General features: G+C 34.5%; 2 protein-coding genes across 5 annotated transcripts; both read right to left on the bottom strand.

Moving 5' to 3' along the window:
- Positions 1 to 340: 340 nt before the first annotated feature.
- On the bottom strand, positions 341 to 12,026 carry LOC18037332 (ABC transporter D family member 1). 4 transcript variants are annotated; one of them, XM_006428122.2, is made up of 26 exons: positions 11,747 to 12,024; positions 10,731 to 10,870; positions 9,487 to 9,766; positions 8,991 to 9,215; positions 8,549 to 8,746; positions 7,944 to 8,398; positions 7,392 to 7,524; positions 7,233 to 7,311; positions 6,885 to 7,123; positions 6,464 to 6,768; positions 6,261 to 6,372; positions 6,001 to 6,159; positions 5,620 to 5,719; positions 5,393 to 5,501; positions 5,075 to 5,165; positions 4,712 to 4,836; positions 4,455 to 4,604; positions 4,214 to 4,286; positions 3,212 to 3,392; positions 2,964 to 3,122; positions 2,206 to 2,367; positions 1,834 to 2,070; positions 1,551 to 1,714; positions 1,390 to 1,442; positions 1,205 to 1,283; positions 341 to 1,000 (listed from the first exon to the last, which is right to left on the bottom strand). In XM_006428122.2, the coding sequence occupies exons 2-26, from the start codon at positions 10,790 to 10,792 to the stop codon at positions 914 to 916; spliced, it is 4,017 nt and encodes a 1,338-aa protein (XP_006428185.1). In that variant the 5' UTR covers positions 10,793 to 10,870; positions 11,747 to 12,024; the 3' UTR covers positions 341 to 913. The 4 variants fall into 4 exon arrangements, with proteins under 4 accessions (XP_006428185.1, XP_024036564.1, XP_024036565.1 ...); XM_024180796.1 differs by having other exon boundaries at positions 11,925 to 12,024; XM_024180797.1 differs by lacking the exon at positions 11,747 to 12,024 and adding an exon at positions 11,521 to 11,613.
- Positions 12,027 to 16,159: 4,133 nt separating this feature from the next.
- Positions 16,160 to 21,335, bottom strand: LOC18037352. Its single transcript, XM_006428119.2, has 4 exons — positions 21,020 to 21,335; positions 18,839 to 19,889; positions 17,233 to 18,106; positions 16,160 to 16,685 (listed from the first exon to the last, which is right to left on the bottom strand). The coding sequence occupies exons 2-4, from the start codon at positions 19,805 to 19,807 to the stop codon at positions 16,681 to 16,683; spliced, it is 1,848 nt and encodes a 615-aa protein (XP_006428182.1). The 5' UTR covers positions 19,808 to 19,889; positions 21,020 to 21,335; the 3' UTR covers positions 16,160 to 16,680.
- Positions 21,336 to 24,195: the final 2,860 nt, after the last annotated feature.

The following is a 24,195-nucleotide window of genomic DNA, read 5'->3' as shown; positions in this document are numbered from 1 at the left end:
GGGGGGGGGGGGGGGGGTGGGAGGATTCCTTTGCCATATGCAAAACTTCCCTGATGTCTAGATCATTTGATTTGCTGTTGATTTTGTAATCCATGCCTTCCGATGAAAAGAGTTTGGATGAATGCAAAACTGAATCAGAGAATTCAGTTCTCCGCTTAGGACGAGATTTGAATTTAATGCCACAACTTAATACCTGGAACAATATTCTACTTCACTAAAGATACATAATTATATGAAATAAGTAGCAATGGCATATCAGTCTGAACAAATTGGTGTTTTAAGTAGTAAATTTCATTTGTGCCCTACTAAAAAAGGGCAAAATGATGAAAAAAGCCACATGAGAAGAAAGATGAAGAAAAAGCACGATTAAACCTTTCCCTTCACCGAGCTACTGCAGAAAAAAAAAAATGTTTTGCCCCTACGATTTTTATTCACGGGGCCATCAAAATTATTAATAATGAAATTCTTACAACAGAAATGGGCAAAATGAATTCAATTAGCCCAATTAGAGAAAAAAGAAACTGTACATAGTGAATTTCTTTATACTACAGAATTATGACGCTTTTGATGCTTCAATATAACTACTATCCCTATCTTGATTTTGACGTTACTAAAATACTACAGTTCTGTAATTGGCTCTCCTCCTTTTGGGCCCTGCGGAGCCGAATAACTACAGCTTGCAGTATACAATGAAGATCTATATAATTTCGATCGACTACTTAAGCGGATAGCTGGATACCGGTCCTGACATATTCCAAACCTACCTTGTGTCTTGAGCAAGATAAGCATGATTAGGAATGTGCAATCAAGTTAATGAATTCATGAATGATGAAATTAACTCCGCCTTACCCCACTGGTGGTCCTGTTTAAAAATCAATACACCATCTTTCCAAACGAATAATTAGCGTCAGTTTCATGAACTAATTGTCCGAAGCTCCCAGTTGCCCTCACCATCAATAAGCCGTAATTCCAATGAATGAAATGGAATTAGGGCAGGCCGCTGAGATGTAAAAAGAGAGAGTTAAAAACAGTCAGTTTAACAGATCACATTGATAGTCATAACGAGTATCCATTTCCTTGGAATCCACCAAACTATTTGCTATTTTTCACTACTAAACAATTGCAAATCACAACTTGCATCTCAAGAACTATATCATACCAAAGGTTGCATGCGCATTTAAAACATGGTTACAGCATTACTTACTTGAGAGGATGTAACAAATGTGATGCCCATATCCTTTGCAAGCCTGTAAAGTTGTTCCTCAACATCGACACTTGTGGCACTGTCAATTAAAAGGGGGGAAAAAGGGGAAAACCAAAGTGCCATTAGATAATTGTCAAGCAAATTCTTAGAACTTTTAACATAAAACATGGGGTTTAGTCTCGTACTTGGTGCATTCATCAAGGATGCCAAATTTAGGCTTGTGAAAGAATAAGCGTGCCTTGTAGGAAAAGGGGGGAAAAAATAACGTCAAACAGCAATAAATCAACCAGTCTAGCTCTGAAATTTTATTAATTGAACAAAGCTGGATAAGCACCAAATGACTCACCATTCCTAATCTCTGCTGCTCTCCAAGAGAAAGAATGTCTTCCCAATTTAGATTAGCATCCCAGCCAACTTCCTCTCGCTCTAACAAATAACTTAATCGGACACCCTCTAAAATGGTTTTCAAATATGAATCCAGAATGTTTGTGGTGTCAACTAATTTTTCACCTGAAGTTCAGTAACAATTGTTATCAAGCTGAGAACAGTGTAACTCACTGACTACAGTCTATGTACAAAGAAGAGTTATTGAAAGTCAATGGTCATTGCTACTTATGCTCACAATTTACCTTTTCCATGCAGCTTTAAAGCCCTCAGCTCTGCTTCTTCACGAGAAAGTGGATAAATAATTTGATCCCTCAAGGTTCCTAAGCATGTATATGGTCGCTGGGGAACATAGAAGATACCACAACCTGATCCAGCTTCTTCATCAATATGCTGTGATGGTTTAGTGAGGCTTCCGCTTACCACAGGCCAAAGACCTCTAAGGACTCTGAAAACAGAACTCTTCCCGCTACCATTAGGACCTGAAAAAGTTACAGACATCTCGGATGTAATCTTGTATAGAAATATAAAACAACAAAAATTACTTTGTATACTTTAATAATAATAAAAAAAATTAATTAAATAAATAAAATAAGAGAGGAAGTTTATTCTCTAACCAGTCACAAGCAAACTTTTCCCTGGAACTATTTCAAATGTCAACTGCCTAGCCAAAAGTTTCTGTGATGGGGTAATAATATCCAACTTGGAGAAGGAAATAGAATCTTGATAATCGGTACTGTTCCACTTGTGCTGCGACGAACCACTGATCTCATCATCCCCTGTATGGCGTACAACTTTGTTAGCCCAGATACTTGCGAGGATCTCAGTCATGCACAAATTCAAGCAAAGCAGAAAATTGCTGCATTGACTGACTTATTACAAGGGGATCATTGCTTATGTACCAATTTAGGCAGAAAAGACAAGCCAGACCTAACTAATCATCACCATGTAAGAAAGACAAAATTTTGGCGTAGAACACATTTCAAACAAAAGAAAGCAGATAAAATAGGCACGCCCCTTCTTCTACTAATAGATATCGTTGTTGTTCATTATCCGCAGAAAAATAAATAAATAATACATCCTATCTTTCAAATCCCACTATCATGACCTCAGCTATTGATGTCACTCCAACAAATAACTTTGCTTCCCCTTGAATGACATTTATATTTTTCAAAAGATTCCATATAGAATTACGAGCACATCTAAGCAAATAGTCAGTACACACAAAGAGACTTGCCTGCCAAATGATAAATGAACACTTGAAACTGTTCCATCCCTCATCAGTACATGTAAGGATATGCATCAAGATTAAACAATGAACACAGACCTACAGCCTTGCCATGTGACAAAAGAAAAAAGAATAGAGAAGGTGTACCAGGCTGTGCAGCATCTAGAAGCTCTTCAAGCTCAAAAATTCGATTGATACTGCCAGAGAGCTCAACGAACTTTCTATGCAATTCAAGAATATCGCCAAAGGCTAAAAAGCTTTGAGACACGACAGAAGCTAGGAACCGCAAGGCATGTGCCAGCTCACCTGAAATATTGCAATACAATGCGCGTGTGTAATAGATGAGAGATGAGAATCAAGACAGTGAATCAGATTCATTATCATCCTAATCTCACCCTGAGTGGAGACTAGGGCCCGATCTCCCTTGTGTTCCATGGCATACAGCAAGCTCAATCCCCAAGTCACATTGTGAGGGAGTTGCTTTGTGACAAAATCATCGAGTATGCCAAACAGCCATTTCTTCTTTAAAAGCAACAAAGAGTGTTCAAGAAGCTCCCTGAATCGTGATTCAATCATCTGCCACATACAACAGATGCAAATTCAAGGATGCAGAAATTATTACCAGCAACACACTAGTAATGAAAAGGTCAGCCTTAATGGACCATGAATCACATGAGAAATTCTATAGACGACCCCTCTACCTACAAAATAGCATGATCATTTACTCTCCAGAAATGAAGCAAATGGAAGGCAGTCAATTAACCACTGGCCATTTGACAGCATAGTTTACAATATATGGCTCCCTCCTTGAAGCATAGTGAACTGTGACTTTTTAAACCAACTACTAACTAAAAGCATAGGAATCAACAATTTTTACACACAAGTTCAACTGCAGCATTCAATGGAAGTCATAGGCCTGTGATTTCTTCTCCATCTACCAGGGTCAGAATCCTAGTGGTGAACCAAATCCATTAGGTCTGCCAACTCATATTTGCCAAATAAATGCCAACAAGGTACAAGCAATAACAAACGCTTAAAACAAAAAGATGTATAAAATCCAAATAAATTAATCAGGGTTCATAAGATTGTAAAAGTGGAATCCTCATCATGCGGACACTTTAGAAAGAGCTCACATTCTCATGACTAAATTCAAGCCTCTAACAACACATCATTGGGATTGCAGGGTCACTTCAATTTTGTTTTAAGAAAACTTACAACAGTGGTAATTGCAACCTTCACAATTAAATCTACTATTCCACTTAAAACTTCCAAGTTCAAAACCTTTGCATATTTCGAACTTAACATCCATGATGTCCAAAAGCATTGAGCAACTAACAGAACCCATCTGGCATAAAAATAAAGTAGATAAGACACGTTGTAGGAATGAAGTCTCTTACAGCCTTTTCTCGAGCACCTCCACCAAAGAAAGCAACAGATTCAGCATGAGCACGCAGTCTTTCATGCATGAACCTAATTTATGCAAATTAAAAAAGTTAAATTTAACATATACAGAAATGTACAGCATTAAGGCAAACATAATACGTGCTTGCATATATACTGCTATGTATGAGTAGGTACACACATGCACTTAAAACTCAGCATCAGCAACACGGGAAGGTAAAATGAAAATGAAATTACCTAAAGGTTCCTTCAAGTTGTTGTTCTCGACTTGTCAGATCACCAAATTCAGGGGTAACAGACCGCAGAAACCCCAGACCAAGTAACATATAGGCATACAGAATGGCAACTCCCCTCTGACCTGTCAACGCCTTCATTCTCCAGGTGAACCTTTAAATTGAATCAATATTGAGATTTATCATTGATCATTGAATCCTACTACAACCATATAGTAATAGATATCATGGCAAATCAAATAAATCAGCATAAGTACTCACCATAGAATGTCAACAGATGGCTTGACCATACCAGTAACCAACCCTGACAGATCAGTAGTCAACTTTTCCAGATCATGAGTTATTCTCTGATCCGCATCAATGCTTTTGCTCGACATATTGAAAACCTAAAAAAGATGCATTCAGCATTGACTAAAAAATTGCTTGAAATCCAAACAAACATCTAATAAAAAAATTGAGACGAAGTAGCTTACAATTGTTTCTGACTAAAATATTCAAAATAAAGTTGCATAAAAGTTGTAAATGCAAGATCAATCTCAGTTTATTGATGGAAATAGTTAATCTGTTCTATGCAATGCCTTCCATGTCCAAAAGGATAAATCACTTCATACTCAATCTGATTACCTTGTAAAATGAATTCTTTCTCAAGTAGCTCTTCAGTAAATGTTGAGTCATACGAATCCTCCATCCAAGGGCCAGCCTGGCAGTTAAGTGTCTGCAAAACAAGAAAAAATATCAATAAATGAAAAGGCTTCTCCTAGAACTCCAGAAGAATAATTAGAGCTAAACATAGATACTATTCTTCTGCTGATCATACCATGTTGTTCACTGTATTCGCAAACAAGAACAAAGTGAAAAAAAAAAAAATTCCCAAGAAATCAAACACTTGGGTGTAAACTCAAGTGTCTAAAAAAGAAGCATTCTACTGAAGATCAGGAGAACCTTATCGAAGGTGCAATGAAAGATGATGCAGCACTTTGAAGAACGCTAACACCAATTAATCGAACAAATGAAGCCTTATCCTGCTCCAGAACATACTTCACGGTAGTTCCTATGAAAATAACGCAACATTAACAAGAAAGCAATCTCTCAAATATTATACGCATATATTTAGAAAACCATTTTTTTTTTTTTTGGGGGGGGGCTCAGAAACAAAATATCTACTATACCATTCAATGAGGCAATACGATCTGAGATCCACGTTCTTGAGACAACAAGGAAAGCAACAGCCAGTAGTTGTGCTCCTTGCTTGTCAAATACTGTAGGTACCTGAAAGCAAGGGGTAGAAAGATCAATCAGACATCTAACTAATTCTTTAGAAATGTATGACAAAACAAATAAGCATGCCTCATTCAAATATAGCAACCTCAAACAAGGAAAATAGCAATAATGAAAGATATTTTAGGGGAAACAGTGTATGTTCATGGTTGGATTATAAAACTAATAGAGCAATTTGCACGTCAAGACAGGTATGTTTACAAAAAGTCATGTGTATAGCCTTAAGACTCCAAGACCATAGAAACAGTGAAGTTAAAAATAAAGGCACTCACCAATACTTTGAACATATCAGCCACTCTCAATGGCAGTATTCTTGGAGCACTTTTGAGTTGTGGAAAGACAGGCAATGGAACATTATGATCCGCAATGGGAGATGCTGCTATCACCTCTGATACATATGACTGGGCCTTTGGATTTGAGAAAGCAGAGTCCTAGACAAAACGCCATCCAAAACAATGACCCTAACAAAAATTGTTCTAATAAAAGAAATTAAAATAAAATCATAAGACCAAAATAAGTTCAACTTTCAAACCTTCTTAGCTGTGACAAAAGCTTGTTCAACTGCCATTGCATCGCTTTGGCGGTCTGTCTCAGAAGATTTAATCATGTTGATACCAGATTTGGTTACAACAGAAGAACCATCCCTACAGTTCATGTAAGTCTAATAAGTAAAAATCCAATCCCCCATTCAGTAGACGCACAAATAAAGCAGATGAACTAACACAGAAATCCAACCTTTTGTCATGAACGCGCCATTCTCCTTCTCCATCTAATGATAATACCACATCATGAAATGCAACTAGTGCAGGACGATGCGATATGGTTATGCATGAAGTTCCCATTGCTCGAACTTTAGCACAAAAACGTTCCTCCATATCAGTTGTCACAGCACTTGTGCACTCATCAAGAATTGCAAATTTAGGTTTATGGTAAAACAATCTGGCCATTCCCAACCTTTGTTGTTCTCCGAGCGATAGTTCATCACCCCAGTTAATCTCTTTTTCAGGCGGGTAACGGTCCAATAAATACTCAAGGTCAACCTAGAAAAAGGGAGAGCAGAATATCCACCAAGAATACTGTCACAGACAGTTCACGTAATCTGGTAGTAAATACAATATTATCTAACGAATCAATAAAATGATAAGAAAACTTCTACATTTTTCAGCAGCTCCACCATTCCACCATGTGTGAGTGGTTCAACCTCTTGATCTGAGGTAAGCGGATAAATTAATTGGTCGCGCAGTGTCCCAACAGCAGTATACGGTCTTTGTGGCACATAGAAAATCTCTTTATTGAGATCAGAACCAACTCCAGGTTTTGCAATATGGCCAGAAACCAGAGGCCAAAGGCCTCCTAAAACTCGGAAAAGAGAGCTCTTGCCACTGCCATTTGGGCCTTCAGTAAATTTGACAATGAAATTATGTCAGAATCACAAACATAGCTGAGTCCTTGAAGAACATGCTTCTAGCACCTTTGAATACTCTTATAAGTCAGAAAAAACTACCTGTAATCAAAAGATTTGATCCTGGCTCAACCTTAAGAGTCAGATTCTCCACCAAAACATTACCAGTAGGGGTAACAACCTAGAAGAAAGTACTTTTAAGAATATTGGATATAAAAATGATTCCAACACAATGTAGGTAATCCAAAATATTTCAAATACCTTCACACCAGAAAACTCTATGTAATTGGCTTCGCTAAAATAATTCCTACTTCCATTTCTTTGCGGAGATTTATCTTCAATACTTAGCTCCCTTGATATGACCATTAACTCGTGAATGCGGTCAGCATAACCACTGATAGAGGAAAACAAGGAGAAAAATAAAAGAAACAGTCACATATTGAAGAGGGAGAAGGTAAAAGAAATAATCAATGCTGATGACAGACTCCCTATTATATCTGAAATCTAGAATGCACTACCACTCATTTCTATAGCTTCCTTGTGATCTCACTGGAAACATTTACCTATTTCAATTTATACATTTTCAACAGGGTGCCATACGTATAAAGCTTTCCATAGGGAACTGAAAGGTGAAAACTTGGTAGAAAACAATTGTAGAGTCATGTTTTCTGAATATAACAAAAAAACCAATTGTAGTAACATAAAATTGCAGGACAAAAACTGATTAAATTTTTCACCCTGCTATTTTTTTTTTTCCTTTTTTGGTGAAAAAACCAACATCTCACTTCCTTTGCCAAATGGATAAACCAATACCTCAGACGATTAAGCCGCCTTGAACTTATGGAAAGAGTTCCCAGGGACTGAAATAATGAAATTATGACGCTGGTATGATATCTTAGATTGCTTAACATCTTAGCTCGTCCTAATGTTGAAGTGTCAGGTTTCAGATTTCCAGCAAAAAAGGGCTCAATGATCAAAATAACAGCGACGGTCGCACCAAGATACTTCAATAAGAAGTCCTGAATCATGCCAAACCACCAATGATCATGAAGGACAACGCGCATATGCCTAGTGAGAGCCTTAAACTTCTGCTGAATATGAGATTCTTCTTTGTTTTCGCCACCATAAAATGCTATACTTTCTGCATGGGTCCTTAACCGAGAATGAAGTTGTCGATACTCCCCTTCTAATTGTTGTTCTTTGGACATTAATTTCCCAAAAGCCGGAGAAAAGTTTCTCATCATGGTCCCTGCACCCAATACATATGCCTAGTAGAAAGCATTAAGTTAAGTAGTGAACTACAAACTGCAACATTTATCGTATTAAGCCACAACGGACATCAGCTGCAGTAAAAGAATTAGTGATAAAAAAAATGATATCAACCCCTATGAATATAAAACACATGAAACAGAATTTACCAGTATCCAGAAAACATATTTTGGGCTTGCATAAGAACAAAGCCGCCAAGTATAAAGCAGACCATCAGTAACCGCAGTTAAATCATCTTGTACCAGTTCACTTAACTCTGAGCAAAATCTAGGAACATCACTTGCAATTCGTTGTTCAGGATGAGTAATCCGGCCATCGACATGTGATATTTTGTAATATGCCATGTTCTGAAAAATATATAAGGCCAATAAACAAAAAGAGAGAGAATTTTCTGAAATAGATAGTGTATTTCAACAGCTGACAACTGCAGCCATGCTTACCTCAAAGTAACGTGTATGGATGAGTTTTGTCACTATTTTTCTAAATTGCAGACTTAAAGTTCAAGTAATATAAGGCCAATAAACAAAATGAGAGAAAACTTTCTGAAATAGTTAGTGCATTTCAACAGTTGACAACAGCAACCCCGCTTACCTCAAAGTAACGTGTATGGATGAGTTTTGTCACTATTTTTCTAAACTGCAGACTTAAAGTTCCAGTAATATACTTCGAAGTAGAATGCATTGTTGACAGCAGGAAACACAATAAGATGTTTTCAGATATCAACTGGAAAAATAATGGTACTCGTCGAAGAAATGCTGCTCGGAATAGAAATCCTTGCACTTTTGCTAATCTATTGCTCAAAGCAGTTCTTAACACCTGCATAAAGTATAATCAAGTTATTTCTGTCTCTAACACCTAACGTTCTGCATTTATGGAGAATATTTCAAAACATTGATGCCTTTATCATTTACAATAAACCTTGACGCTTTTTCAATTACATTATCTAACTCTCTTTATGCTAAACTTAAGCTAAACAAAATAGTCAGTATATTTGCATAAGAATTCACAAATATGACATTCCTAATTAAATATAAAATAAAACAACTAAAGAAAGCAATTATGTAAGAGCATTTGCCAAAAGGCTTACCACTATGCCAACTAATGCCAAAAGGTCCCTTGCACCCATTTTGCCCATCTCAGATAGTAGAATTGCTGCTAAGACCTGAAGTGACTTCAACCCTCCTTTCTTTTGATTAGCTTTCTTTATGTTACTACGATTAGCAACCGCCTTGTCAGGTTTCCTTTCACTATCTCCAAGTCCATTATAATGACTAAAAGTGTCTGGCTTTTTACTGCTGAACCGAGACTTCAGATATGCAGCAGTCCCACCAGCAACTAAGATACCACTGGCAAGCAGTATAGTTTTCCTGTAGAACCATAAAATAAAACATGTTCACTAGTGAAAGGAGTCATCATGAAATAAATTGTTTACAAAGAAGTAGAGTGATTGAAATTAAGAAAATTTCTGCCACAGGAATACATTAGACATAGAAGGAATTAGCACTCCAAAATGTTACAGAGAGAAAATTTATAAATTTAAAACAAATTAGAAGTAACGAAATTATAACTAAATTAAACACATGGAAAGTAAAATAATCACACATAATTACAAACTTATTAATGTGACAGCTAAAACTTAGAAGAAATAAATCCTAATGGGGGAAAACTTTCAATACTGTGACTTGAATTATCAGTTAAATATAAGTAGAATATATCAAGGGAGAAAAGGTTATCTACCTTAAAAAGTTTTTTTTTTTTTTTTTTCAAATAGCACCTTGACAAGATATTAAACTAACGCGAGGCAGACTAAATTGTTCATGTGACATAAAGTATTCCAGTCCCGGAAGAAAGAAAAAGTTAGAGTCCTTTGTCCCTTTAATTTAAAATTTGATGAAGAAATATAAGAGGCTCATTAAGAATTGGAAAATGGAAAGTTAGATGTAGCATTAATGGTTTTCTTTTGAGCATCATTCATAGGGGGTGCAAATGAGTTCAGAAGCGCCAACTACTAACATGATGGATCTCAGCTCAGTCAAAAACTAATGGTCTAAATCTTCCATCAAGCAAGACTCAAACTTCAAAAGGCAATCTCAAGCTGAGCCAGAAAGGAATTTAGAAAATTTTACACTCCTACACCTAGCTGTTAGATTGCCATGGCACTGAGCTTAGCAGTCATCAAAAAAATTGTCAATACTACTACATCAAGACAGCACACACGCAAGCGCCAAAAACCATACACCCAATAGAAATGAGTCCCACACGATGCAGACATGTAAATAACATATTTAACAAATTATCCAGAAAAAGCACATACAACAAAACAGTTAATACCTTCTCGAAGATAGATTACCCCGGCCATGCTCAGTTAGTGGCAACGATTGAAGAGAAGGCATGACTGACAGTGAACCTTCGCCAACTAGCAACTACCAACCACTGGTACACTTTCCTCTCGATTTCAGATGCAACACAATCTGGAAAGTATAAAGAAGTGGTTCTAAGATGACAACGACAATACAATGCTAAAGCACAACGGTGAAAATGGCATCACAAAATGCATGGTAAACAAAACATTGTATAGAGGAATAAAAAACATAGTTGCATTGATCAAATAAGTTAAAAGTTCCTTTAGCTTCAAGATCAAAATGTACCAAGCACCTAAGGCTACCAAAATGTTAAGTGTTAACCATGATCCATAAAATGTAGAAGCCGGCGAGAGTACATAATTCTATGAAACTGAAGATTTAAACTATAGAGTATAGAAGAGATTTGTGCAGGCAGATATGCCTCAAAACTTTTAGACGTTATCAAAATAACTATCCTCCACAATCATGGATGACACGCCTGCAAGATCAAGTAACCGAGTTGACCAGGCGATAATAAAATATACATACAACTCAGTCGAAGATAGTAATGACGTAAGAAAAAGAAGAAGAAGAAGAAGAAGAAGAAGAAGAAGGATGTATAATTCCGAGTTAGCGTATATTAAATAAAAAAAAAAGAATAATCAAAATCCAAAACAAATTCCAAATTATTAAAAAACTCGTTAAATTCTAATTCAGCAAAAATTACGTAAAATTCGAATTCAAAGTTCTGTAGCACCAAACGCAGCAGGAGTATTCACCTGATTTATCGTTTTCAATGTTCCATCCATCTAATTCAAACTAAAATTAAGCACTCAACTTACTTATCTTCAATAAGCTTCTTATTCAACCAACACAACAACAATAACAACGACACTAACAACTCTCGGCAGCTCACAAGAAGATAATCATTAACACTACTAATTCGTTTTTTTTTTTTTTATAAAAAAAAAAGAAAGATTCTGGCGAGTTTGTTCTTATCCGTACCGTGAACCGACCAAAGTAGTCGAAACGGCGACGCATCGGAAATGAAGAGCAAAACGCAATCGGATCCAAGAGCCCAAGGGAACCGGAGAGAAGGAACCGAACAGAATTCCGAAGAACGAGGAGAGAGAGAGAGAGGAAGAAGAAGAAGAGAGAGTGCGTCTATGGCCGTCTTACGTACCTATGCCGCTATGCGTGTGCGTTTATTATGTGTTCGTCCTGGAGCCGTGATGAATGATGATATTATTATTATTATAGTGAATGATGATGTGAATGCAATTTATGCAAATGTGAATCTAATCAAAGGAATGCCTATCAGCCTTTTTACGGCACTTTTAACTTCCCAATTTATTTATAAATTGATATAAAAAAATAAAAATTAAAAACGAAGATACCACGCGACGGGTTGAAATATGCTAATAGAGAGTGATATTTTTTTTTAATTATTATTAGTATTTATGGTGTTTAGTTGTACCTAGGCCCAAATTATTGTTTCTAAAAGGGGGTACATTATTGCTAATTGCTTCTGGTTTTCCGCTAGTCTTTTTTAAATAATAAAAATAACTTTATCCAATTAAATGATTTCCTCTTTACTTTCCTATGGGTGCTGCGTTGCCCATTAACTTCACCCACTATGATAAATAACTGAATACATATTGTAATTTTATAAATGTTTGTGATTAGTTCATTTGAAGTTATAAAATTAATCTCAAAGCGTCACTTAACATTACCACTCAGTAAAAGAATTAGAGCAAAAATAAAAAAATAAAAAAAATCAGCAGGTAGGTTGCAATATTAAGAAATGTATTGTTAGCGTTTAGTGAGTTTATTTATACTCGGGCCCAAATTATTGTTTGGTCAAAAGTGGCACATTGCTTCATGTTTTCAATATGCTTTTATGTATGTGTATATATTAGTGTATACTGTACATATACATGGGCCACGCTTTCAATATGCTTTCATACATATATAATAAGTATATATAGATGCTTTTGTGGCCTATGGATGGGAATAAAATAACAATACGTAAATTAACTGAATCAAATGATAGATAGATGAAAATATAGGTACTATTTTTTTTTTTTACTTTGAATAAATAGCATTGAATGAGTAGATTTTCTGTATGTTAATTATTAAGTTAATTTACATTTTATGAATTTAAGATATAACAAAATAAAATTTAAAAACAACTGAATTTTGAACAAAATTACAAAAAAACTTATTTATGAAAAAAAACATTGAGATAAGAAACAAAATAGATAAGAAAGATAAGATAAAGATGGGCTCAAAATTGTCCCAATTCCAAACATGGGAACAAAAAATTTTAGGGGAAGGTTGTAACAAATTGGACAACTTTGGGACAAAAATCAAAATGTAATTATTATTTTTTTAATAGTTTGTGTAGATACAATAGTTATCGAAATGTAGCCGTGCGTATAAGGAAGGAAATACAAAGGAAAAAAAAAAATTACAAGGAGGTGCCACGTGGGAGAGTGGGCCGTGTGGGCGCCGGGGTTAGGAAATGCAAAATTGCCAATTGCAAGCGCGCTTACCGAAGGCGAAAGCATGAGTCATGACGTTTCGATTGCGTATGAATGGAAAAAACGACACGCTAGAAGATGCCAACACACAGGTTTTTGGCTTTTGCGTCAAACAAGGACACATGATCAATGCGAGTTGGCTAAGTTACCGGTCGGGTAACTTATGATTGAACACGTATATTTTTGGTACAATACATATTAATTTCTACGAAAATATCTTAATTTCTAAGAAACATATAATTAAAAAATATAATTGGAGATAAGACTTTTAATTCCATAAGTACTTGAAGAGATATCCATCATTTTTCCACATATTTTGGACAAATTTGCATAAATGAAACTAGCCTTTATTCAATTTGCATACATTTTTTTAATGGTGTGGAAAAACTTCTATAAAAAGTACAAGCAACCGTTTGACACAAGCCATCCAACAAGAAGCATTTAATGTGTTTATGATGGAGGTGGCAATCTGAATTTGAGAATATTAATTTTTTTTATTAACTTAGAATTTATTTAATAAATAGATCATAAATTGATCAAATATGATCCACTCGTTCATTATTCTAAATTATTTATTTATTTTTGAATATGTATGAATTTTTTTTAAAGTTTGAAGATTAATATAGTAATTATAAATGATAATAAGAAACCACTGTTAGGTCCCCAACAAACATAAAAACTACTTAATGTTTTAAAAAGGAAATATAAGCCCCTTTTTCATTAATAGTTGCATTTATTTTGATGGAAAGGGATAATGTTGTACATCTATAACAAAATACAAGGAAAATGATTGTTAGTCCCCAAACATTTGGAGAAAATGACATAAACCTCCCTAATGTTTCTAAAAAAGACATATAATCCCCTTTTCATTAATAAATTTTGTTTATTTTAATTGAGAAAATGGTAGTAGTAATAATAATAATAATAATAATAATAATGACAACAACAACAATAAAGAGTAACTAAAATAATAAAATCAATAATAAAATGCCACTTCGGCCTTGGCCGAAGTGGTGGGCTGCTGCCCTCACAAGGCTTGTGAGGGCAGCGGTTCTAGCCCTCACAAAAGCATTGTGGGGGCTAAATGTTCTTAATTTGTAAAAATCATTCTCCCTTGCTAAATGCGGATGGAGTATGGACATCCCTCCTCTGTGAGGGGTTATTTGTCTGGGCATGTACTTTAACAGAATTCAATGTAATAATGTAAGTCTCAATCATGTATATCTGATTGTAATTATCAGTGTAATATATCTGCTATAATAGCAATTGTTGTAAATATCTGTGTAATGCAGTAATCTGATGTTTAATTAGTATTAAAAAAAACTAAAATAATAAAATCAATAAATTTTAATAACAACAACAACTTTAATAATACTAATAATAATTAAAATAATAAATTAATAAAATTTGATAATATTATTATTAATACAATAATAATGACATTAGTAAATAACAATAATGATGACGATGACAACGACATTGATAATATACATTTCTTAATTAAAATAAATGAAATTTATCAATGGCATGGGGTTATATGTTTTTTTCTTAAAATATTAAGGAGTTTTGTGTCTCTTTTTCCCAATGTCAGGGGGTTTAATAATCCTTTTCCGTGTACTTTCATTGTAAGTGTATAATATTATTTTTTTGTTAAAATTAATGGAATTATTAATGAAAAAGGGATATATATATAAATTAGAGTTTTTACGTCCCTTTCCCCAAACAGTGGAGACCTAACAATCTTTTTCCCTATTTTGTAGGATCTTAAATTTGTGGTCTTTTTATATTTTATTTTGCTTAATTTTTTATGTTAATTATATATTTTGTAAATGAATTTATATTCAATTCGATTCGTTATGTCGTTTAGGATAAATGAAGAGTGAATGAATCCAAATTTTATTTGATTCGTTTATTAATTCTACTAAATAAATTAAACAAATTAAATTAAATATTCATTTAATAAATGAATCAATTCCAAATTTTGAGATTTTAATTCATTTTATAAATAAATCAAATCCAAATTAACAGAATTTTACTTAATTCTTTTATGATTCAATTCAAATTATATTCTTTTATTTGTTTTGCCATCCCTAGTTAATGAAACAATATTCATAATAACAATTTTAGAAAACCCCAAGAAAGTAACTTTTCCCTCAATCCATGTAGAAAGTAAGTGAAAGCGCTTTGCATTTAAGTACTTTTAAAACAACACCTACCAAAAACATTCAAGCGCACAAGTCATCAGATAGTACTTTTGGCATTTGGTGAGTCTTTAATGAAAGCATTTATACAGGTTGCAGCTTGCAAGTCAATTCTTACATTGATTTTTTCCTTTACTCTTTGGATTATTTAGTTCACTTAAACTTTAGACTTTCATTTCGATCACTGGTTCCCCTCGTCCTCTGTTATTAAAGCAATCCCGAGTACAATTTGATACCGCTTTCAACCTAATTTTATTTTATTCCAAGGGTGTAATCCTTGCTATATCTTTATACACCAACCAAATGCTACATATAGACCGAAAAAAAAAAAAAAATCAACCATTTGATACTACTTTTAACATTCTCAAAAAGGGCATAATAGCAATTGGAATTTGAAGGTTCACCATATTTTCGAGCCCTTTTCCGATATATTCCAGTAGCTAGATATAAAATATATTCAATACAGACTACAAACATATTCCATATTATGATGCATGCTCTAGGAGGATAGTTTTTTCATCAAGATACTTTTAGAGAGTGTAATTTTTGACCGCTAAAATAAAATCTTGCAGTAACTTTTTGGATTTTGGTCAATAGTCTCAATACATGCCCAAAGAAAGCAAACAAAGATTTAATGGAAAATCCAAAAGTTGATTGCAAAGGAACCACCTTTAGAAGATTACAATATCAAAGTCACATGTAGATGATTCAATGTCCAAAAAACCCTTGGGGTTTATATACAAGGACTCTTCAAATTCAAACTGATTAAAAAAGCTTCACATCATCTAGACTAAAGCCCTCCTCTGTACTCACACTTGGCTCATTTCCTACACTTGAAATCAACATAATAAAATGGGCAAACAAACAAGAAAACTAATTAAACAAGTTTATACTTACTAAAAAACATTGATCAATACCATGTTTATTTTCAAACTTCTTCCCAAGAGACTGAGCACGATACCCTAGCTGCCGTTTCACACTCAAGAGGTGATGAAAATTCTATAACTCATAAACCAAAGCCAATTTACATTTACGAATGTTTGCTCCTTCCTGCCATATTCAGGGTTTGTCTTCAGCAAGCTGCACATGGCATCCATGCTTCATGTCTGTACCACAATAATGTTTAGGAGGCCAACGAACAAACATGCACACATTACAGAACATCCGCCGGATATAAAGAAGGCAGTAGTGAGCATCAAGCTGAACAAGAAAAGAGAAATGGTTGAATAAAAATATATATAATGAACATACATAGAAATGACACCAGGAAGAAACACAGTTCACAAACAAGTTGCCAGCGCTAGTACATACAATTGTATCAATAAGAGTTGAGATGAAATAAATGACGATAAATGCAAGTTCAATACATGCTATCCGCCTTTTTTTAGGTTAGTGTGCAAGAGAACAAGATTTAAGTCCCAAGCTAGACCTACCTCCATCAACTACTTGTGTTCACAAACTTTATTATTGATGGCAACAAATTGGCCTAAATCTTTATCAATTTGGCCTAAATCTTTACCAAGGGTGTACATGAAAATTTAATCTCATGTATGAAGATTTTGACCGATGAAAAATAAACTTCAACCAAATGGGACTATTGTTGACCCAGGAAAACTCCTTGACACATCCGATGGATTTATATGAGTACAAAAATTTATCAATTTTTTTTTTAACCTGTTACAGATGCTCTGACTTCAATAATCCTATACACCAAAAGCTTACTGAGCAATGAAATATAGAGGTTTACCTTTCATTGGCGGCTTATCATATTTATCTTTCCTCTCATCCTCATTCTTCCACTCGCTATCATCATCTTCATCACCCATTTCATCTCTTCCATCATTCCCAATATCACTTTCGCTTGCTGTCTCCCACTCTGAATCATCGGTTTCATGGCCATAGATGTTGCCAGAATTGCCTTCACCATGGACGCCCCCATGTTTAATAGCCGCCTCTCTAAATAACCAAGCTGCACGCATTTGCTTCTTGACTAGTCTCTCAGCATAGTCAGGAACCTTATTTTGCCTCAGTGAAAGATCAGGGTCATTTGACTGAGAGCATTCATTAATGAACAGAATAGCATCTAACAAACTCTCTTTGGCTAAAGCAAGCATGTCATAAGCCTGAGCTCTTCTCCACAGGCTCTTGGCATGACGGTTAAGTGGGTTGTGAAGACAAAGTGCACGCGTAGCATCACTTATGGCGGCCAATGGTTGTTGCATCAGAAGATGACACTGGGCTCGATTACTATACAAAACAACTCTCTCCTTTTTGGATCTCATCGGACATAATGCCAAAGCTTCAGAGTATTTTGATGCAGCTCCAGATATATTCCCTGCTGAGAACAGGGAATTTCCTTCAAGCTTGACCACTAGAGCCGCTGCCTGTTTAATGTGAAGATCCTCTTTTAGCATATTCTTTTCCCACTTCAATCTCTGACGGGAATTTAACAATTCCTCAATCTGTTCTTTACTGCGATTACTTGGAGAGCTTCGTACTGTCCCTTGTAATTGGATACAGTCTTGGAGAACATTAACTATAGAATCCCCAAGCTTTTTGTGATCACCCAGATTTGTGATCTCTGCAAGGTCTATAAGAGTAGGTACAGCCTTATCAATCACCTTCACATTCAAAAACCAATTGCAACCAGTCAGTGATAAGTTAAAATGTAAAGAAGTAGGCACTGGAATATATTTTACTTTTTAAGGAGAAATTCATGCCTAAAGTGGTTATTTTTATTTAAGTTCATGTGTGTCCTAAGCATATTTTAAATGGTAACGAATGTGATCATATCATTCAAAGAATTCTAGTCAGTGTATTAAGCAATATATTTACTTTTTATGATGAGAGCATGTTTATTAATTTTTAAGCAATATATTTACTTTTTATGATGAGATCATGTTTACTGCTTATCAACATTTTTTAAAATTCTTAACACACAATGGAAAGCGACAACGTGACCCTTTTATTAATTATCTAAATGGATGTTCCTTAAGTCTGTAGCAACTTAAAATTAACTTTTCCTACAAAGTAAATAATAGAAACCTAAATGCAAAGCCTCATGATATCAGATTTGCTAGAAAGGGAGCTTTTTTGCAGAGCGCAAGTGGTTTTCAGCATTAAAGCACAGTTTCTGATCCACAACAGTAGAAAGTGATATAATTAACCACCAAAAAAAAAAAAAAAGACATAGACATTAGCTAATATGTCCTTAGCAAACATTTCAGAGATGAAATAAATTAGTTAGTCCAACTTAGCAATGTTTCAGATAAATTTCTCTTTTATTGGCACAACTGAAAGAAAGAAAATATGTGCGTGATTGGAGCTAAACAGATAAGATCAGAGAAACATACCTTATGACATGTACTTGGGTCCTGGAGCAACCAGAGAAGACAGTCAATGGCCATATACTGCCAATCATCAGAAGAGCGAGCAATATTGCACAATGCTTCAATAAGGCCTGGGCAACTAGCAACAGGTCCCCTACCAAGCTTATGATGACAAATAGTTCTCAATAAACCGATACCAGCTGGCGAGTTTTCATTAACAAGTCCTCCCCACATGCCTGGTAATTTAGCTAGAAATTCAGGTTTGCATATAGCAGGAAGAAACTCAGGCTTAAAAGCAAAGCAATTAATGAGCTGAAGGGACCAGCACTGCAGCTGACTAGCCCATTCCTCCGCCTTCCTGGACTCCATTTCGACACCACCCATGCCACGAGTAAGTAGATCACAATGATAACTCAGCCTTCTATCAAAATACTGGTAAAAATGCGAATAAACTATCTCCAGTGAACTCATTGCTAGTTGAATGGAGAGCTCAAGGATTTCAGCATGACTTGCTACAGTGGGAAAGGTACTCGGATATGTAGCCAAGTGCCCTAGAGCTCGGACTGCCACTCTCTGCTCAACCCAAGTCAACCTTCCTCTCAAGAGTTCAACTAATGGAGGGATTACCCCAGCATGGACAGCACTTTCAGCAAATTCTTCCATGTTCATGGTGTAGGATCCAATAATGTGTGCTGCATAATAAGGAATGTATATATTCTGATCATGAGAAAGCCAACGACGATTCTTCAGACCCTTCCATATTAGTGCAGCCATGCATTCAAATATTCCTAACTCGATGAATTCAGGGTCATTCGGATGAGCCATGGCAGTGTTCCAAAGACCACTGATGGGGAGAACCTGACCATCATCATCCTGTGAGGGAAGTTCTCTGAAGAATTTCAATATACTTGCCCTGCGTTTACTTGGATTTCCTTCCTTCATTACACAAAAAAAACATCCTGGGTATGGACAATCTGGAGATACTTTTTCCATTTTTGGATGGTTAAGCAATCACAATCATGGAGTGTCGCGTCAATTTCTCACTGGGCAGATAGAATACTGTACTATTTCAACACTGCATAATCATGATAAGTCAAGTCAACATCTAGCAGGAGTTTAGAAATCAAACAAAACCAAGAAAACTACAAGCTGCAATGGAGATAAGGAAAGGTTCATAGATTTGTCTTTTCGTAAATAGATTTGAACATGCATATGGCCGCTAAAATAAAGACTGCAAACCTAAACCTAACTTTCACACGCCTTTCATATGACAAAAATAATTCCATTTCATCCTGTGTAACTGAAAAAATTGGACACCTTGCCAAACTTGGAATCAATTCTAACAAATCGTAACCTCCTTCAATAGTTCTACATTCTTAAATAGAGAAAACTTAAGTGGCATGTTTTTTAGTGCGCAATCAACTGTCGTGCACTCCAGGTGCCAACCGCCAACAGTTATGTCTCTCCAAATAAGTCCATTTCAAATATTCCCTAACTTGAATCCACAATAAATTGCCATCATATCCAAAGATGTCTGATTCCACATATTCTTTTACCAAACAATTACATTTTTCCACTTCATATGACAAGAACAAACAAACCATTATATCCCAATTGACAGGAACCAGAAATTTCAAACAAATGTTCAATAAACCATCATGCCCGCAAAGATGACTTCCTTCTGAAAAAAAAATATATATATGGGTACAAGTTTCAATTTCAAGCACTTCCATCAGATAAAGAACAAGCAAAGAAAAATGTAAAACCAGTTAGACGGCTGAAGTAAATGATTTCATCAACCGCTTAAATCAACAATGATAGTGCCAGTGAATTATCTAATGAACAAAAATGACAAAATCAGCCCTTGCAAATACATACAATTGACATAAACCTCAAAACTGTTGCAATTTCCTCAGCATTGATCAAAATTGATTCTTGCCCATAAGGCTAACACATTTGCATTTTCAAGTCATTCAGATCTAAGGAACAAAACTTCAACTGACAAAAGTTCCTAAATTAGATCCAAACTAGAAAATATCAAACAACGTATTAATCGCAGAAAAACCACTAAGTATTAAACCAAACAGAACAAAACCGAGAAAATAAAAGCGTCAAAAAAAAAAAATGAAACAAGAGCGACAAACAGTGAGAGCAAAGACATTGTTTCCCAAAAGCAACAAAAAAAATGAAAGACATATGAGATACCTCGGAGGAGGAGGAACAGCTAGCCAGCAGCCTGTTCGTTAAAGAACTTTAGCCCCAGAAAAAAAAAATGAAGAAGAAAGGCAGAGCCTTTCCTTTTTGAACGAAGCAAAGGTAATCAAGATTACTAGTACTAGTGAAGTGATTCCACAGCTTCTGTTGTTTGCAAAGCTTACTAAAAAGGGATGAGGGGGAAGTGGTGGTGAGTGTCGAGGGTGAAGAGGTTGGCAGTGTTTTTCATTCAGTTTAGTTTTTGAGGGGTTCGGATTCTGACAGCAAAGAGAACATCTTGTGTTATTGTAGCTTTCCTCCCTGTAGCTACTAGCTAGGTGTGTAATGAAATATTGAAAAACCGCAAGTACTTTCTAATGTAATAGCGATAATTACTTTTGGTTTCCTGAAAGCAGATTTGTCCTCCAACGCGCACTCAAACCACGCGCCCTTGCTTCTTTTTTTTTCCTCTCTTTAATTGTTGTATAATAATAGTAATATATAATGGAACGACTTAATAATTTATTCCGTAATAAAAAAATAAACTTGCTCTAGCTGTAATTAATTAGAAATAGATAATTTCAAATTTTATTTAACACGTAACATCGGCAAGAATCAAATCTATAAATATAAATTCTTCAAATAATTATACTCATAGTCGTTTATTAATGTAAGATAAATTCTTATTATTACCTATACGAATATATCAAATGAGTAATGATAGACATTATAAATAACTATCTCAAATGATGTGATATTTATTAATTTATTAATAAATTTTTATAAAATCTAAATAAATTATTTATATTATTTTATCAATTAATTAATAAATATTATATCATTTAGTATGCTTATTTAACATAAAAAATTTAAAATGTGCACGGTTACTCTTTTATCAATTTGACATTGCTACGTTGACCTGACCAAGGAACCGGAAGTGAGGAGAGTAGAAGTGAGAAGGCGCGTGAGGAATAGGAGGATTTGGGGGTGGGGGCCGCCATTTTGGTGCATTATTATTGTTTGGCGCTTTAGTTTTGTGGGCTTTGGTCCCATTTCCTTACACGCCTGTCTTCTTCCCATTTCTTACCGTTTTCAAATTGACAACCAAAATTACGGGAATATCCATTTAGATTTCATTTGTACTATTTAACTTGAGCCATTTTTAGTATATATTGTAATTTTTTTTAAAAAAATGGTAGTAAGCATATTTTGAGATTAAAAATGGCATTATCACCAATCACCAATTTATCAATGATGGAAATAATTTGCTAATACTGGTATAAAATGCTGTGATTCTACCAAATAAAGTAACATGAGCTGTTATTATTATGCGTATCTATTATTGGGTTATTGCATAATAAATGACTCGACCAAGAAAATTATTCCCTTATTTGTATTATTTTAACTAAAATGAGTATCAATCGTGGCTTCTTTCAAGCATAATATTAAAAAAAAAAGAAAAAAGAAAAAGAATGATAATTTGGCAGGTCTAATTAAAATTATAAAGAAGGTGGATTTAGTGGTGGACAATGGGCCCTACCACCAAATTGACAACTCAACTCATCCATTTTCGGATCCGCCAATTTTCATGTCCATATTCATCAAAGTTTACAGCATCTCAAAATCCCAAACATAAAAGATTATGATGTATTTGTGTTCATACATTTCATGAGCCTAGTTGTGCAACAAGCAAAAACCAATTAGCTTTGTTCATTAAACGAAGAAAAAAGGGGTGCAAATGTAAAAACATTTATATTTATCTAATAAAATTATGTGATGTTTTAAAACACAATTTGTTAATACAGTTGTTTGTATTATAAAATATAAAAGAATTATTAGTCGTGCATTTTAAGTTTACTCATCATAAAAATACTACAAAAATTTTAGACCCAATGTATATAATTTGTATCAGCCATCCACAAAAAAAATACATGCAACATTCAATTATTCATTTATTTTTTGTTTACGTTGATTTGGACACGTAGTTTTTCGCATATTATAAAATACAAATTTGATGCAAGAGTGCTAGCAAGTCTCATTTATTTTCTGTTATGTGGATAAATAATTGGAGCAGAATTTAGATTTGTTTTTGGCCAAAACGACAAGAAAAAATTGTCCATAATGTGGAGGGTAGAAGTGCATTCTACTGTCTTGTATAATGAATGCTTCTTGAAAACTTTGTTTCAAGTGGTTCTTCAGGGTGACAAGTCTCCTTCATTTTGAGAATTTCTGTGCAACATTGAAAACTTTGAAAGCAATGTTTGTATATTTTGGTCGTTTACAAATATGGTGACCAATAAACATTTACAGACAGAATTGATTTTGAAATTGTTTAGAGTAGGAAATAAAAATAGGATTTCATGTAGAAACTAGATAGCGAAAAGTTGATGGACCACACAAATAGTCAATATATATTATCACGAAAACCAACATAATAAACTTGGAAAATTTGTACTCGTTGGGTTCATTGATCTTTTTGTTAAATTATCACTTTGACCTAAAAATTTAAATTAATGCATGTGAATTTATATAATAACATTAAACTGAAACCCTTAATGATATACAAGATTTATATACATATAGATTTGTAACTAGGATGGTAAAAAATTCGAGTAGTCATGCAGCTCGTGGGCCTATTACGTTAGAGCGGGGCATCAAATCTATTTTTATCTCGGATTTTATAAATAAATTAAAAAAAAAATCAGTGTGGGTGTAATCTTTTATCCTCGTTGATTGGACAAGCAGGGTATGATTATAAAATACAATGACTCATACCCACATATTAAACTCGTTTGACTATTGATTAATTATTATTGTTAAGTTAAAATTAATAGGTATATAAAAAAATTAAAGTAAAAAAATAAAATCCTAAAATATAAGTATTAGCAGCTTAAGTTTCAGCTTTCAAGGAATATGAAAATAGAAAGTTGATTTTCGATAGTATCTTTGAGTCTTTACAAATTACAGTTGAAAATCATATAGTTTAAAATTCTAGGTGAGAAATTCAAATTGAAATTCATAAACTTCAATAGATCATCAGCCATCAATTCATCATTAATTGGCCACTAGGTACTTTTATCTCCCTTTACTAATTTTTTTCACATATTATTGTAAACTCATGATAGTTGAAATACATGAGCCCACCACGGCACAACATATATATTGAAAGCCTTCTCCTTATTACTTGT

The sequence above is a fragment of the Citrus clementina genome, unplaced genomic scaffold (assembly GCF_000493195.1).
Source record: "Citrus clementina cultivar Clemenules unplaced genomic scaffold, Citrus_clementina_v1.0 scaffold_7, whole genome shotgun sequence".
NCBI classification, from domain to species: Eukaryota; Viridiplantae; Streptophyta; class Magnoliopsida; order Sapindales; family Rutaceae; genus Citrus; species Citrus x clementina.
Note: the sequence above shows the minus strand (reverse complement) of the source record. Positions and strands in the feature narration are given on the sequence as shown.